At 45.5% G+C, this 17793-nt stretch overlaps 1 protein-coding gene across 20 annotated transcripts in view; it reads right to left on the bottom strand.

The window, feature by feature from the left end:
• Positions 1-17793, bottom strand: part of ANKS1A (ankyrin repeat and sterile alpha motif domain containing 1A) — a 169081-nt gene that overhangs the window by 74951 nt on the left and 76337 nt on the right. For 13 of the 20 annotated variants that reach the window (XM_086371250.1, XM_086371256.1, XM_086371248.1 and 10 more), the window contains 7 exons: positions 11778-12074; positions 10851-10926; positions 10475-10576; positions 10280-10381; positions 8754-8950; positions 5230-5322; positions 279-399 (listed from right to left, as the gene is read on the bottom strand). In XM_086371250.1, the coding sequence (XP_086227376.1) occupies positions 279-399; positions 5230-5322; positions 8754-8950; positions 10280-10381; positions 10475-10576; positions 10851-10926; positions 11778-12074 (988 nt within the window). The remainder of the gene's footprint in view (positions 1-278; positions 400-5229; positions 5323-8753; positions 8951-10279; positions 10382-10474; positions 10577-10850; positions 10927-11777; positions 12075-17793) is intronic. The other 7 variants (XM_086371253.1, XM_086371257.1, XM_086371249.1 and 4 more) reach the window with 2 other exon arrangements.

The following is a 17793-nucleotide window of genomic DNA, read 5'->3' as shown; positions in this document are numbered from 1 at the left end:
ACTTGAGGATTTGTGATTTGAGGCCCCAAATCTCGGCCACAAGACTGCCAGCCTCCCCTCCCTCGGCACTCACCTAGTCTGACCTGACCTTTTCCTTGCTTCACATGCTCAAAGGTGACAAGTCCCACTCCAGCTCAGGGTATTGAAAATGAAAGGCCATAATACACCCACCACCCAGAATGCCCTGAAACCCAACTCGCCCAGCCCAAGAAACACCATCATCTCCTTCAGCTCTTCTGGAGCTGTTTCTGCCAAGAGGCGGGGGTGGGGGGCTCTACCTTTTGTCTTTCCATCCACAGACACCAGCTTCTTCGTCTCTGCTGTCAGCAGCAGCTCATAAGGGTGCTCATCCTCCTCCTTGGCTGGGCTCCCCTGAACCCAGGGTCTCATGGCCAAGACCTGAGAGAGAAAGCACGTACTTCTCAGGCAGGAGGCTAACACCCAGACAGGTTATGTCAAACAAATTTGAGATTATCAGCTCCTTTTTCTTCAGAGAGGAAGAGAGGAGGGGAAGAGAAGGTAAATAAGTGTCACAGGGAATTACAACCACTCTCCTGGCTACACATCTGGGCCTCAAATCTCAATGGCCTTTGATTAAAACACTTCCCTTTCCTTCCCTCATTTCATCCTTCAAAATGCCATAAATAAAATCCAAGATCCTCCCCTCCCCTGCCTCGCCCCTCTCTGTGTGATCTCTTTTCTGTGGATAACACCTCCCGAGTGGTTTTTAGTCACCAGGCATCATAAGACCTTCTCTTTCCATGTTTCTTTTCTAATATTTCATACATTCACACAGTACCCCAAAGGCTGGAATCCCTCCCCTCTTCTTAAGAGGGGATCAGAATGATGTCTAACTAACCCTGACTGACATACACTTACTAGGAACAAAGCTTTCTGCAAATCCTCTATTTCTGTGAGCCCTTCTTCATAGGCCCCAGGGTTACAGATGAGGATTTTCCCAAAGCTGGCTTCCTACCACACTTAGGAGAACACAATCTTAAATCAATTCTACCAATCTCTGTTCTGAAGAGAGGCAAGGATGAATTTCAGTGGAGAAAAAGCAGCTCTGTCTCCTGAGAAACCCCTAATCCAGGCAGCCAAGTGTCTCTGATGAAATGACTGGCCGGAGCTGGCCCCGACATCTGCCAATTGGCTTGAGTCAGCTGGAGGCCTGTAGCCACAGCCAGTCACGGTACCAGAGAAGCCAAGTGTCTCAACACAAGCCAGAAACACGACGGTTCATGCTACAGGCACACTGAGAGAGAGAATGGAGATACTTGCTACAGAGGACAATTCTGGCTCATCGGTGCTAAGAATCCAATGTGTTTCACAGGCAAATTAAATATAATACTGGCTATTATGAAAGCAAACCAAAGCACAAAATCTCTGATTGAGGAGTTTGGCTGGAACAAGGGATATATTACGAAAGACAGGGTGAGAGGGATTCACGAGTCCATCTCACAAACAAGGGGACCCTACACGTCAGGCTTTCTGGTGCACCTAGAAACCTCCTCTTTTATTGACATGTCCCATGGCTCACTGGAAACAAATCAGGTTTGTGATTCATCAGGATTTGGCTTCTTGGAGGCATAGCTCACAGCGTTACAGCCTAATGAGATAACAGATTCTAGCAGCCTCAGATCCAACGAGAGACTGTAGCTCCTGTCTGCTAACAAGTCTGCCACTCCAAAGACAGTGACAGTCTCTCCAAAATCCTGCTGAGCGCAGCAGGCACCTCCACTTACTGAGGGCCACCTGACAGCTAAAAACTATTTCATCACAGGGAGCCATTTGCCTGTATTACTTTATTCCTTTCGCCTCATCATAGGAACACAATTAAGGGAACAAAGAGGGGCCATGAAGCAGTTCAGACAGCATCAACTTAACACCACAGGCTTCACAGACAGGAATGTGTGTTCTGCAACTTTACACACCCAGGGCCATCACTTAGGCAGAGCCCTGGAAATCTGATTCTGTGAGTGTTCTGCATGCAGTCAAAGCTCTCACATAGCCCCAGGCAGTCTTCTCTGCGAGGTACTTGACAGCCTGGGTGCCCAGCCTATAATATCCTTTCTTCCCAAGCAGGACAGGGCTGATGACTTCCATCTGGAAAATCAGGCCACTGGACCTGCATTCACTCCCTGCCTGGCTCCTGTGCAAGACAACCGGAAGCAGAGAACCAGCAATGACAGAGCTGGAGGGGCCCGAACCATTACGGCCACAGCTCGGGAGCACCTGGTTCCAGCTCATTCCTTCAGTGAATGACAAAACCCAGTTCCCAGAGAGGTCCCAGGACTTGCTCAAGGTTACACAGAAAGCTTCCAGCAGAACCAGGGCCAAAAAATTCACCTCTCCTCCAGATTCTAGACTGAGTTGGCCTCTATTTTTTTCTGGGAAGTATGGTTTCTCCACTCAACTCGGAACCCTTTCCCCACCTCAGATGTCTAATGAGGGTCCCCTGCTCAGACCCACACAATTGTAGGGTGATCTTTTCCTCTTGGTCCTGGCCTAGGCCAGCTATGGATTAAAATCTCATGAAAAAGCAATAAACTGCTTTTCTGCAAGTCTTTCCAGTTCCCACTCAAGAAGGCTTGTGTCACAGAGAATAAGGCAGTAACTGATTTTCAACAGAAAGGATTCTGCTTTTTACTAAATTACTCTTTAATATTTTTTTCCCCTTTCTTCCAGGGCTTGCAATAAATCAAAAACAACCAAAAAAACCCCACAAGAAACAAAAATGTATTCTCTGCTCTATGGAGAGTGACATTTTAGCTGCAGAGAAAAGCAACTACCAGTTGCCACCTAACTGTGACCATGGGATGGCCCACCCGGCTGTGGACAGCTTTCTGGGAAGAGATATCACAACAGCTGCAGCTTCCCATGAACATTCAGCACATCTAAGCAGAGAGAAAACACTCGTAAGTCCGATGCAGTTGGCAGCCCATTTGGTGTGGTGAAAACATCTGAATAGCTGAATATATGTGTGTGTATGTTTGATTTTTTTAAAGGCAGTTTCATGATCTGGCCGTTGCGCTGATTAGCTTTCCTGGACCCGGGCACACTCAGTTTCTCTTAAAGGCTTCTGTGGATGATCTGACGCCTCAGGAATGGGAAACAAACAAGAGGGCAGAGTGTGTGCCTCCTACGATATGAGGTTTGGTGTATTAAAGCTTTGAGTGTATAAGAAATGAAAATGGTGAAGGCTAGAGTCCAAATTCTTTTTTTTTAAGTCCACTTTTGGAGAAGATCTATCCAGTCAAACTACAGTGAACAGAATCTGTCTGGATCATTAAAAGGATAATGACCCAGACCACATCATCTCTGTATTCATGTACGTATAATCATTGCTTCGGAAGCAAAGCCAGGGTTCTCAGGGTCTTCCAAATGTTGACTATGGTGGTCCAACTGATCCAGAATTCCAGGCTATTGGAATATGTATCTCAGACAGTCTCCAATCCAGAAAAGTTGTAGGGAGATTTCTCCTCCTACTACTTCTTGATACAGTATTACTGCCAAACTGTATGCCCTAGAGAGTTCTGGGAGAAGAGAAAGTGCTGGTCATCCAGTATTTCTTTATGAGTCTTCCCCTTACCCCTGGACTTCAGCAATTTTACTCCAAGTCCTTGTTAAAGAGGCGGCATGAGGCATTTACAGAGACCCAGCCCTGACTGAAGATGCTCTGTTATTGCTAGGCTTCTCCTTGTAAAAAGGGAGTAATAGAGTGAACCTCTACATAAAAACATGTAGGGATTTACTACATGCACGTGTATCTGCTGGCAATGTATTATTATCCTAGAGCCTGTAATTCTAGAGACACCTTAATCAAGACATAATAATAAGTATTTTGTAATTAAGGGATAGAAAAAAATAAGGACAGAATTTGTACCTAGCATGAAAATCAGCCCCTACCTTCAACACTGACTTTTACATTCTTAAAAGGATTTCCTTGTATTTATACACATTGTTAAACTGAAGTCATCCTTATGGCTGCAGCTGTTTATATTAAATAAAAGAACCTGTCTCACTGGATGGTCCACAGCAGTAAAAAAAAAAAAAGTTAACTGTGACTTCTGGCGACTAAGTAATGAGATTTAATTGATTAATGTGTGTTAGCTGATTTTTAAGTTAAAGAATAATAGGGCACTGAATGAGCTACAAAAGACTATTGAAATTATAAAATATTTTGAATAAACAATAAATGTATTCTCTGAATGGTGGGAAGTGTTAAAGGAGCATTAGGAAGATGCAAGATTAAGGAAAATATGATTTTCTTCATATACCTAAGTTAGAAGATTGAACTATTTGCCCATGACAACATTTCTTGGTTTAAAAAGTGAACTATTCTTTTCAAATAGCCTCCTTTGATGTCCCCTACCTCTTCCCTGACTCCTATTTCTCCTCTAGTTGAATTTTCATGACATTTTCCATGTTTGCCCTGGTGCAAGATTCTTCATGGGAAATGAAAAGGGAAAATGCAAAAAATGGAAACAAGACCTTTGACTCAGAAGCAAAGCTTGCTAATCTGGGCCTTCCTTGGTGGCTCAGTGGTAAAGAATCCGCCTGCCAAAGCATGGGACATGGGTTCAATCCCTGGTCTGGGACGATCCCACACGCCACAGGGGAACTAAGCCTGCGCTCTAGAGCCATGAGCCACTACTACTGAAGCCCAGGCGCCTAGAGTCCATGCTCTGAAACAAGAGAATCACTACAAAGAGAAGCATGCCCACTGCAACTACAGAGCAGTCCCTGCTTGCTGCAGCTGCAGCAGGCCTGTGCACAGCAATGAAGACCCAGTGCAGTCACAAATAAATCATTTTTTTTTTTTAAAGGTTGCTAATCTGATCCAGTGTAGAGAACAGTGATTGGGCGGGGGTGGGGGTGGGGGGGTATGCTACACTTTGTATGAAAAGACAACACAGTTACAAAAGCCAAAAGAGAGACCCTTTAGCCTAATGGAGCCAGGAAAAAATGTGGATGTTTGGCTTTCCATGTGGCAGGGTAGATCAATAATTGGCCTGCCTGCTAGACAGCCCTGGTAAAATTCCTTGCTTAGTACTTTTGGGTGAGTTTGAAAGGTCTTGTTCTGGATTACTGATACACACAACAGAAATTTACTAATCCAAAGAGGTGAAAAGAAAATGAGATAGCAAAGTCTTCTTTAAGCACACACCAGATGCACTTAGCAAAAAATTATATTTCAGTGATGGGAATAAATCCTCAACTCTCTACCTCAGAAGCTGTCAAGGGAAAATACTTCTTATCTATGTGGTCTTCTTCCTCTTCGTCAGGTGGTGGTTTTGCTGGAGGCGGAGGACGTTCCCTCTGTAGAAAAGAAAAATAAGTATTTTACTATCTCTTCTTTCGAGAACCTAACTTTTTTGGTTTACTCTTATCTTTGCCTTTGGGAATAAAAAAGAATAATGTACAGAATTCCCCTGACAGACTAAACTCAAGGTTTAGTATCTGAATAGATGGAAAACTCTATACACACACACAATTCAAATACCGTTGCTTTGTTTTTTGATCTTTATAGCAGAGATTACAAACATGTCTGTCATATCCTTGGCCACACTGAGAAATATCAGCACTAAAAACACAACTGCCTCATCAGAAAATGTCCTTCATGATAGCAATACACAAACTCCAGTGTAGGAAAACCGGTGGCTCAACTTCCAATCTACCGGAGAAGAGGAAACAGTAAATCAAAAAAACCAACTTGTAAGAGCTCTAACAAACCAGAGTTATTAAGGAAATAATGAGAGGAATCTAGGACAAAACATCAATTCCTGCTCAAAGTGAAAGTGCCAGTCGTTCGGTTGTGTCTGACTTTCTGCAGCCACGTGGACGGCAGCCCGCCAGGCTCCTCTGTCCATGGAATTCTCCAGGCAAGAACACTGGAGAGGGTCGCCATTCCTTTCTCCAGGGGATCTTCCTACTCCAGGTTCAAACCCAGGTCTCCTGCATTATAGGCAGATTCTTCACCATCTGAGCCACCAAACTTAATGCTATTCTTATTTATTAGCAGAGCTCAGAACTGGTCTCTTATCCTTGGTCACTTTCTTCAGTGAGTACTATTATGTATCATTAGCATATGAAAATCCTATTTCATCTCAGCCCATTTCAAAAAAGGAAGAGTTGTCAGTTATCTGCCCTCACAGGGGTTGGCCAGCTTTTTCTTAAAGGGCTACACAGTAAATATTTTAGGCTTTTCGGTCAGCTCTGCCAGGGGGACATCTAAGCAGCCATAGAGGATATGTAAATGAGTGGGTGTGGTTATGTTCCAAATACAACTTTATTCACAAAAACAGGCAGCTGTTTGTGGGCCTCAGTTCACCAGTTTCTACCCTTAAGCAAGAAACTCACTGAAGAAGGGATTATCAAGATCACAGTAGACAGTTTCAGGAACACACAGAATGATCTTTGGCGAAACAAAGTCGAAGAGAGTTCTGCCATTGTCCCTGCTGGACTCTCAGCGTCTTCATATCCCAAAGTCCTATTCATGCCTGAGAGCTCATGTTCCTACAGGGAAGGGAGCTGGCCTGCAGGCCCCTTCCTTGGCTTGTAGGTTAGCTCACTGTGTTGCTAGAACAAGAGTATTTCTAAATATCTGGGTGGAGGTGAATGTTGAATTAAGTGACAGCCTCCAAGAAACCTGTAAGGAAAGACACTTCTCCCATTTTAGGAGCCGCCGCGTGCGTTAGCACTCGGCATCCGTGATCCCTCTGTTAAACACACTTTACTGGCTGGTATTATATCTTGATAATCTGGTCATTCCCATAGTCCCTGCCACCAGATGGGTGCAACAACTCCAATGAGGTCAAGCCAAGTAAAGCTATTTAGGTCGAATTTCCCACAAAGTCCACTTTCCCCACCCTCCTTGCTCCAGAAGCACAGGGACAAACCTGGTCCCAGTGACACCTTGTAAGGAGGCGAACGGCAAATGGAGCAGGCCCATAATCTCACTAGTTATCCAACCAAAGGACACAATAACTGAGGAAAACCAGAATGAAGCATAATAAAAATGACTCAGCCTAGATGCCCTTTCAAGGCGAGAGACGCCTAGAAAGAACAGTATGAAAGGTTTCTATGGAAGTGGTGATCACCAGGGACCCTGGAAGGAAAGAAAAGCATGAGTCTCTCTTTCCTACCATGAAAACTTTGGCCAAGGGCTACAAAGCTGACTCGTACATAACTATTCGCTGTGTTTACAAGATAGGGAACAGTCCCTTGGCCACAGGTAATTATCAAGGGCCAGGAAGGCAGCACAGCCACAACATCCTCAAGTAAAAACTGGCAAAGAGGCATCCCAAGATGCATCAGTTTCTACTTAGCAGGACCACAGGAGGCTAGATTCCTAGAGTGGGATGAACAAAGAGCCCATGTAAGTCAGTGGCTAGGCCCACAGGAACTTGGTCATTCAAAGCTGACTTCAGCAACCCTGTGTTCTTCTTGCAAAGCCTCCAGCTCCCTCTAATGGGCATCACTGGTAAGCGCCACAGACGGCAGTGTCTTCCTCCACAGGTTGGATTGGCCTATTTGTACCTAACAGTGAAAGAAGTGAGAAAACAGACAAAAACAAACTAGCTCTGTCTGCAGAAGCGCTCTGTGAGTGGTGCCTGGCACACAAGCTTGCTTTCACCACCGACAAGGAGTTCATCACACTCCCTGATAACACCCACTCTAGGGGTGCTGCCACAAGGTCAGCAGGCCTTTCCAAAATCCATACGGAAATGCTGGGACAGGGCAGGGCCAGAAGTCTAACAAAAGAGAACACCAAAACCATCTGGCCATGCCCAGAGCACCAATGAAAAGTCCAAGGATCACCAGGCAGCCAAAGGATCATTAAAATGGTCATAAGCCAGATTCCCACCAAAGGGAAGGGCCAGTCTCTCCAACAGGAAGATGTAATATACACCTGAAAATATGCCCCGAGGTGGGACTATCACTGGAATCCCATTAGAGCAGCACCTGTTTATGAGGAGCACAGTGCTCAAAGCCTCAAACTGCGGCGCTGCCAGAGCAGGGAGGAAGGGCCATGGGACCACTGACTCGGGGCTAGGCTCACAGCAAAGCCCCAGAGGAGACAGTGGGGGTAAGGAGTCTGGAGAACAGTGTTCAAGGCTAGAAGAAGCAAGTACTATAGAAAGAACCAGTCAGATGGGAAGGTTGACCTTTTGAGGGAAAAATTCAGAGTTGTCCTCCTTCCACCATTTCAAAGCCTGAAGGGTTATGACTATGGGAAAAACGGGAAGGTATATGCTAACATATCCGCATCTGCTTAAGCCTTGCTACAACCCTGCTGAATACAGACTCTGTCCAAATCCAGGGGGTAACTTTTCAAGGGCAGATGGAAGATCAACACGTACTCAGGGCAGACAGGAAGTTACTTGGTGAGCTCTTCCATCAATGGACCTGCTCTCTGGAAAGAAACCAACAATACATAGCAAAGACACCAAACACAGAAGCAGTGCTGAGCCTAACCCAAATAAAATGCTTCAATTTGCTCTAAGGACAACCGAGTAACAGAAAGATGCCAACGGGTTATACTGAAACTGAGAAACTAAAATTATACCTCAACATGACCTGCATAGTTAGACCACACTAAGCAAGAGGGAGAAAGGCAGAGGGGGAGCCCCCAGGAGAGCAGGTGGAGGCAGCCTAGGCCTCCGAGACGCAGCTGGCACAGGGGGCCACGCTTCCCCTCCCCCGTTCCCCAGCAGAGCAGAGGTGACAGCGGAACCCCGGCCACATACAGGCCTCCCTCCAGCAGCTTTCCCTCCGGCCGCCTCAGCCTCCCTGCTCACAGAGTCCCGGTCGGACGAGCGTCCACTGGCCGTGCTGTCCAGGGACTGGCAGGAGACAGCATTGTACAGCGCCTCATAGGGACCCTCCTCTTCTGTGCTGGTGTTAAAATCGATGATCAGTTCAGTCACTGCTTTCTCCAGGTCACCTAAAGAGGGGTGGGAAGGCAAGAATCGGTGAGAGGAGGACACAGTCTCGGACTTCCCACCACGGCAACAAGCCAAAGTCCCTCCGGTCACCTGAACTTGACCAGTGTTAACCCAGAGCAGGAAAATAAATCACGGCTCTCTCCATGGACAAGACTAAATACAGAGTTTCATCTGCACTATATACTCTGAGAACTGAACAAAATTTTCTCTAGTTCAAGATGGAACATTTGACATCAATGAAGGACATCTCCTAAGACTGTTACAAATTCCAAAATACCTCAATATCATGACAGCATGAACGTAAACCAGAAAATATAGCAAAAGACAACTGAAAAAACTTCAGTAACAAGAACATGTGCTCAAGCAAAACAGAGGATGGTGAAGTCTCTCTGAGATGGGGATGCTGTGTGGCTGTTGAGACTCACTTGCTAGGTAACTACAAACCTCAGGGTGCCTGGGATCCAAATGTGTGACTCTGTCTGCAAAGTAACCAGGGATCTGGTTATAGACTGGGGATCTCTGGGTCACTTGCAGAGTCAAAACTGTAACTGTAAAATCCTTGAAAGCTAAGAGCTTAGTGAACTACTAATCCCATTACCAGCAGATTATGAGGTCAAGAAAAGAAATGTGACTGGGGAGGGGAACAGGGACTCCACAGTAAAGACAGGCTGGGGAGCCCTGGACCCTTGTATCTCTGCAGTCCTCTGAAAAATCTCTTTCCTTTTTTAGTATGTGGCTGTGATCCGCATCTGGGGGAGGTGTCAGCCCGTGTTCTGTCTTTCTCATCCATCGGATCTAGGATCCAAAAGGGCTGCTCAATCAACCTGAAGAGGTGGATCCTAGCTAATGACTGAGACACTGGACTGCCCACGCTAGCACCCAGACGGCATTTGTTGGACAAATGATACATTACTAAAACCTGCCATATATATAGCTACCAACCAGATGACACTCATTATATATTTACTGTGGGCCAGGCACTACAGTGTATGTTGGGGGAAAAAAAAGGTTTCACTGAGATTTGAGTTCATCCTGAGATCATCCTATCCATCACACATCCCAGGACAGCTCTCACGGAGCCAACTCTAAAAGCAGAGAATAAAGTATGAAAGAAGACATCCCACAGTTATGGCCTAAGCTTTGTCCAAGAAAGCTTCATACAGTAGCTGGGAAAAAATGAATTTGAATATGAACTTATTAAGTACTCCCAATCCTCCAAATTATAATTTAAATCAAAGATCAAAGTTTTTCCATTCTGCTACAGAACATTCAATATTCAACCTTTTTCAAGCTGAGACCCCTCTATAGGCAAAGAAGGGCTGACTCACCTTGAGACTTCTGGGATATAGAGTCCAGGTTGGAGATGAGAGGTGGCTGGGGTGTAAGGGTTTTGTCTACCTCTTTTGCACTTCTTTTTCCAGTCATGTGATCTACATCGAAAAACAGAAACAAAAATAAAGCTGTACCAAATACCAATGTCTTGGTTCATCCAGCTGGTCCTCTGGCCGAAGATGGACCCATACCTTCAATAAGTGCTGCTATCTGCTGGCTCTTCTGAGACGGCAGCTCCCGGACGGTGTCCAGTGCGGTCAATCCTCGGTTATCCTTTATGTTGACATCAATTCCTAGAAAGGCACACCAGGTGGACCCGGGGAGTGAGGATTTTCAAGCGAGGGTCAAACTCCAGGACACCTAATGCTCCCAAGAGGCACAACCAACATTTTCATCCAAAGCCATTTTATCCAGCTATTCAAAAACAATTCATACATTTGCAATCAACTAGTGGAGATATACACATTGAGTTCAAAGGCAGCTGGCAAAAATCCCCCTCGAGATCCTAGAGGGGAGCGATCTCCACCCCGGCATGCTGTACAGACAAGAGCACTGCCGACCTCTCACCTGCAGCCAGCAGGATTTGCACCACATCGGTCTTGCCAAACAAAGCAGCCTCATGCAAAGCACTGCCCTTCTCCGTCTGGAAAGCAAACGAGAGCGCAGAGCAGGATGTCATCAGACAGTGACTCAGGTTTGGCATGGCTTCACATGACAAACGGGACACAGACGAGAAGGGACGGAAAATAAAATAAACCACACGAAGTTCTCTGTCATTATCTTTCCCACTTTTCGGGTCTGGATTCCAAAACCACAATCGTGGCCCACACTTGGTAGAGGGTGTTTGATGCGCCACCAGGAGGCCACACACGAATAACTGCAGAGTCACCCTCGGAGCCACCCACCAGTGACACTCCCCAAAACCCCACCTTCCTGGGAGGAACGAATGATGAGAAGAAAAGGACAAGGGGGTGGAAGCGCGGTAACTTCCATTGTGTTCTGGTGGCTGCCAAGCCTAAGGTATGGCCGTCCTGAGGGAGAAAGCTACCAGCAAAGGGGAGGCTGTGTCCTGCCGGCAACACCAAGATGATGGGACTGTGGAGGTGCGAATGGTGGCAGCGGGAGGACAGGTAGAGGAAGATAATGAAAGCTTTCTAATTTCAAGAGGGCGTCTGTAAGCACATCTTTTCAGGGTATAACACCATGTATTAGGGACGGGGGAGCCTGGTGGGCTGCCGTCTATGGGGTCGCACAGAGTCGGACACGACTGAAGTGACTCAGCAGTAGCATTACCCCTGAAAAGAAACGAAAAATAACAGACTCACTGGAGGAGTTTGTCTCTAAAGTTTCGTGTTACAATGAGTCAGCAGCTGGAAGCATCTGACAAGGTGATGTGAACCGTGCTAAACAGGAACACAGCCCAGCAGCACGGAGCTCGTGCCTTCTCCAACAGGACTAGGTCCCCGGGCCTGGGAGGGCCACCCGCCGTGCTACCTGGTAGCTGCTATCCATGCCGGCGTCCAGGAGGACCTGTACCACGGCTTTGTGGCCATTCCTCGCTGCCAGGTGCAGAGGGGTGTGCTTCTTAGTGTTGCAGCTCAGGAGGTTAGGGTGGGCGTTGAGGAGCATCTTCACCACCTCCAGCCTCCCGTAGAGTGCGGCCAGGTCCAGAGGCGTCTCGAACTTGTTGTTGCGCATGGTGGGGTCAGTCAGCTCCTCTAAGAGGACCTTCACCACCTCGGTGTGGCCGTACTGCGCTGCGCAGTGCAGGGCCGTCTCGTTGTCATTGTTCTAAAGAGTTAACAGGCAGATGACCATCAGAAAGGTGGCCAGCAGGCAGACGGGCACACACTGGGATAATCACATGCAAAACCACTGAAATTTAAATGAGAAAAACAGCAGCAATACTCGGGGACTAGTAGAACTACGTCAGAATCCAGACAGACTCTGCTGCCAGCAAGGCCAACTGCTCTGATCAGCCTCAGTTACCGCCAGAGGGGAGCAGTCGGCTCCTTAGCCTTGGCAGTCTCCTCTATGCCATGTGAACATGTCTCCAGACGGCACAGAGAGCCACCTTGGGAACACGGCACGCAGTGGGGAGCAGCCCTGGCACAGATGAACGCCCGTGATATCACTGCCATTGACTCATTTTAAACTTCGACTGGTTTTACAATTGCTATTGCGCCAACCCGTGGTCCTGATTTTGGATCTACTGACCATCCATTGCCTCGCACACAAGCTTTTTGGAATGAGCTTGTCATCTGCGTAGCTTCTTACATGCAAATCAATCGGCCAACAATGAAAGTAGCAGAGCAGAGCACCCAAATCACTTTCAACATATCAGCCAACAGCCACTGCCAAGGGATGGAGGTGCCTGAGCGCAGTCTCAGAGAAATATAGGACCCAAAGGCTGCCCTGAGCCTGCTCCAGAATTCTGCCCCAACCACTGCATGCAGGATCTGCAGCTGTGCAGGGAAGGATTTCTTAGGTAAGAAAGACACAATCAGACACTGGAATATTTTGTGTGAGAGGTGCAAAATATTCAAGATTGGAACACTGCCATTAATTCAAATTCACAGCCACATGCCAATTTTGTTTCAGACTAAAGGCAGAACCTGAGATAAAACAGGACAAGTTTGTGCTTTATCAATCACCAGAAGCAAAATGTTAATCATTGCTCTTTCTTTTACTACTATTAACAATGTATAACTAGAGTAGACAGAGAGAAATTTCCATGACCTCTCCTTTTTTAGAGGCATGAACAAAAATGATAATTCTCTCACAGGATTTTGAGATTCCTGAATTTATCCAGGAGACTTCTGCCATTTGGGGGAAACAAAGCTTCCAGGGGTGTGTGTCCTTCAGATCAATATTATGCACCTTTCAGTGGTCAAAAGGTAAAAATTAAATGTTTCCACAAAAGATTTAAATCTATTAATATATTCAAAGTAATAAACTAGGAGTTACCCAAACATGCATGCAAATCCATCTGTTTTTGATCTGGCATTTGACTGCATCATTTTTTCCAGCTACTCCAAGTGTATCAGAAAGATCCAGAGCTACTAGGAGCAGGGCCCCCAAAGGCCAGAATGACAGCAAAGAATTTTTTAAAAATGAAACAAGGACAGAAAGGGTGGTAGCAGGAGCCACATGCAAAGATAAATGCACACAGATAAACACAGGGAGCAGCACTGAGCTCCAACACAGCTCTAGGAGAGCGGCTGCTGAGAAGGTACAAACAAGACTTCCCTGGCCACAGAACATAGCCAGTTAGCAATGGTCTCCTGTGATACAATTGCGTCCAAGGGGCCAATTCCATGTCAACCCGGAAGTCTAGAGAGCAGGAGAAATGCTGGGCCAGAGGTAAATCCTTGGGGCTCCTGTGTCAAACACACCATTCAGGCCACCCAGGCGCCTATTTCCTATTAGGCTATGGCATGAATAAAACTTAGAGCTGTCACTTCACTTGCTAAGAAGAAGCAAGGACCACTACAGCAATGAAAACTCACAGGAGCTTCCTGTACAGGGATCCTGGGGCAGAGCTGCAACCCCAGGAAGTTTAAGAAGACTCTCTGCATTTTATATCTCAAGATTAGCATGACAGCAAGGGCCAAGAAACTCAGCTTATTTTTATTAAAACTCCAGTCCAGAAAAACTCATTTACTCTAAATAGACACTGCTGTCTCTTTTATATCCAAGTTGTCTCTCAACAACCAGAATAATATGTAAAAAGCATGTCATTAGGGCCTGAAGAACCATAAAACTCTGAACTACCTAGCAGAGGGGGAAAAAAGCCTTCTCTGGGTTTCTGCAGAACTAAAGCAGCTACCACACAGCTGTCTCACTAAAGGTACAGTCTCGATCCCCACCAGGCAAACTGTCTTGCCTGTCTACGTTAAAAATGGCCTAACCACCACTCTGCAGTTTATTTTGAGTGTAGGAAGCATCTTGTTTATGTTTCAGTCTTACCAGAAATGGTCTGGTAACAACAGTACTCTTGAGTTTATGTCTGTGGTGACCACATATCTTGACTATTGAACACAGGCCATACCACTTCCCCTTGGAGCCTGACAATTTTCAGGGCAAGAAGTCACTAAGTTTTGGATTCATGGACCACAAAAAGGGGCGGGGGGGACTCCAAGGAGGGTACAGACTCCCAACCACCTGGAATCTTTCTTTTTCACACCTTTCAAGCCACACCTTGGGGGGGCACCCCAGGAAATCTGGACTAAGCAAGGGGACTGAGATGAAATACCCAAATTCTCCTCAAAGACTTGGCACAAACTCTCCATTCCTGTTTATCTTGAGGTCCACTTTCATTTTTTTTGCTAGGTCATTACTTTAAAAAATCCCAGTACCCTTTACACTTGGAGACCCCACTCAATGCATAAATCCATTACTTATGTGTTTTATACACACACACACACACACACACACACAATACAACCAGCAGAAAACCATCTAGAAACATTTCCATGGCCTTTTCTCTCTGGGAACTATTCAAAACCATCACCTCTCAGTGCTTGGATCACAGTCCAACCGCACTCTTGCCCACTGATGACAGATCTAAGTTAGAGACACTGGGGCTACAGCTCCCAGGTCTCACGATGGTACAGGCCCTGGAAACATAGCCACGTTGTAACAAAAGGATGAAGTGAGTCTACAGAGGTTTAGAAGACAGGGGGAAAGTATGAGGACAAAGTCCACCATGTGGACCATGTGGAAGAGGAGTCAGACTTATTCTGCAAAGCTCTTAAGGCACTACTCTGTCCAACAGATGGAAGGTTTAGGAAAACATACATCAACAAGCACAAAAACCCCAAATCAATGGAATCCAAAAGGGGGCTGCCGAGAGTGATTCTGTTTACTATGAAGAGAAACAAATAAGGCCCACTTTTTAGATGAGAAAAGAGAAATCCTGCTCTGGTGGGAAGTCAGCCTATATCAGTGGTTCTTAAATAAGCTTTGTTTTAGAATTACATGAAAGCTTAAAGGGAACTAATACTGAGCCCCATCCCAGGACTGACAAGGTAGCACCCTGAAGGTGAAGCCCAGGAAAACTATTATTAAACAGGTTACCAACCTAGCAGACACCAAATTAACCAGGCAATCATTCATCACGATCAAGAACAAAACAAACTGCCATCATGTACCCTGTGATGTGATGCACTGAAAAGGAAGGACAGAACACCAGTCTTGTGGTGTTACTGCCAAGAATGTACACCCTGAACCCAAGCACAAGGAACTACAGCCAAACGCCAAGTGAGGGACAGTCTACAAAACTACTGGCCTATGCTCTTCAAAAATGTCAATCTCATGAAGGACTAGAAAGGCTGAGGATAACTGTTCCAGATTATGTATGATCCTGGACTGTATCTTGGACCAGAAAAAGAAATCGCTCTAAAGGACATTATTGAGACACTTGGTGAAATCTAAGCATTGATTTCATATTAGATAATGGTATTGTATCAATGCTAAATTTTCTGAATTTGATATTTGTATTCTGGTTATACCAAGTGCTGCTGCTGCTGCTGCTAAATCACTTCAGTCATGTCCGGCTCTGTGCGACCCCATAGACGGCAGCCCACCAGGCTCCCCCATCCCTGGGATTCTCCAGGCAAGAACACTTGTCCTTATTCTTAGAGGAGATATATGCTGAAGAATTTGGGATTAAAGGGTCATGAAATTTATGACTTAATCTCAAATGGAAGCTGGAAGTGAAGTCGCTCAGTCGTGTCCGACTCTTTGTGACCCCACAGATTGTAGCCTACCAGGCTCCTCCATCCATGGGATTTTCCAGGCAAGAATACTGGAGCGGGTTGCCACTTCCTTCTCCAGGAGATCTTCCCAATCCAGGGAATCTCAAATAATTCATCATCAACTACAACAATCACATATATTACATATATATATATATATGTACACACACATACACATGAGAGCACAAGAGTGTGCACACGAGATGAAAGACGGTGTAAGCACGCACAATGCCACAGAGTGTCAACAACTGGTGAATCTAGCAGAAGAGTGTAACGCAGCTCACTGCATTATTCTTGTGACTTTTTGTACACTAGAAATTTTTTCAAAATAAAAAAATGTTATAAGAGCTTGCTGGTGATTCTGATGCACCCAGACAAGCTGATGAACTGCTGGAGACAATTGGTCTAGAGAACGTCCAGATCTCTTCCAGCTCTAAAACTGTGGATTACTTTTAAGTGTCTGGAAAAAAACAGATCTTCCATAAAATTAATTTGACTACTGCTCATCTTATGCTATTTAGACTAAGTCAAAATTGTCTTAAAAGGGAGTAAGTAAACAATTGTAATAGTTTCACCTTCGCTAAGGATGACATACATTTGGACTGGTTTATGTTGACTTGCCAAAACAGGAAAGGCTCTGTAGAGTGAAGAGGAAAATAAAAGCTCATGAAAACTCCCTCTGCTCCCAGGAAGGGCATCTACAACTTCCTGTGTCTACCGGTGCCTGACAGGACTCAGCATACAAATGTACTTTAGCAAAAACAATTCTTAGACACACCAGGTCAATAAAAACCCACTGAGTCAGGAATAAAACCTAGGGAGGTTAGAATCTTATCAGCCCGAGAAGAGTCTGCATTCTAGCACAACCCAAACAGCTTTATCCTTTAATGGAGTTTACATCGTTTGGCCTTTGAGGGGTTGGTGGGTGGGGCAGAGGCAAAGGGTAACACAGTTGGCCCTCCCATCCACGAGTTCTTCATCGGAGGAGTCAACCAACCATGGGTCAAAAATATTCAGGGCAGGGAGGGAGTCCAGAAAGTTCCAAAAAGCGAAACTTTAATTTTCCACATAGCAACTAGTCTTTTTTCAGCTACACCCCACAGCACATGGGATCCTTGCTCCCCAACTAGGGACTGTCCCACACCCCTTGCATTGGAAAGGCAGAGTCTTAGCCACTGGATTGCTAGCAAAGTCCCCATGCGGCAACTATTTATACAGCATTATTATTGTATTACGTTGTACTGTTAGGTATTATAAGTAATCTAGAGAGGATTTACGGTGTACAGGACAGAAGTAGGTTACATGCAAACACTACACCATTTTATTATAAGAACTTGAGTACAGTATCCTCACGGGTCCTAGAACCAATATCCTCATGAATACTGAGGGAAGACTATTTCCAAAGAGAGAAGTTCTTATTCCATTTAGACTAAGTTTCTTTTACGTGTGTAAAATCAAGGGATAGGAAAATCTGCTTTTAAGAACCAAAGTCTTACCCTTTAATCAGAGCTTTATAAGCTAACTAACCAACCACCAAGTGGGAAACAATCACTTCAAGGTGCCTCCCCGCAAAACAAAACCTTGACCGGACCAATGGAGCAATGTTGCAATAAGTGCCCCCCAACTAGTAACAAAGAACAAATTCCAAAATGGCCTTTCAGAAATGCCACATGATGTCTACCTCTTAAAATCAGAATCTCAAATACTACTACTGATCAGATATTTTTACTTCATGTACATGATCTTATTTG

Source organism: Bos grunniens, chromosome 23, assembly GCF_055505025.1.
Source record: "Bos grunniens cultivar Pamir isolate PY7600 chromosome 23, Bosgru_T2T1.0, whole genome shotgun sequence".
Lineage (NCBI taxonomy): Eukaryota > Metazoa > Chordata > Mammalia > Artiodactyla > Bovidae > Bos > Bos grunniens.
This window is presented reverse-complemented; position numbering and strand designations above follow the sequence as displayed.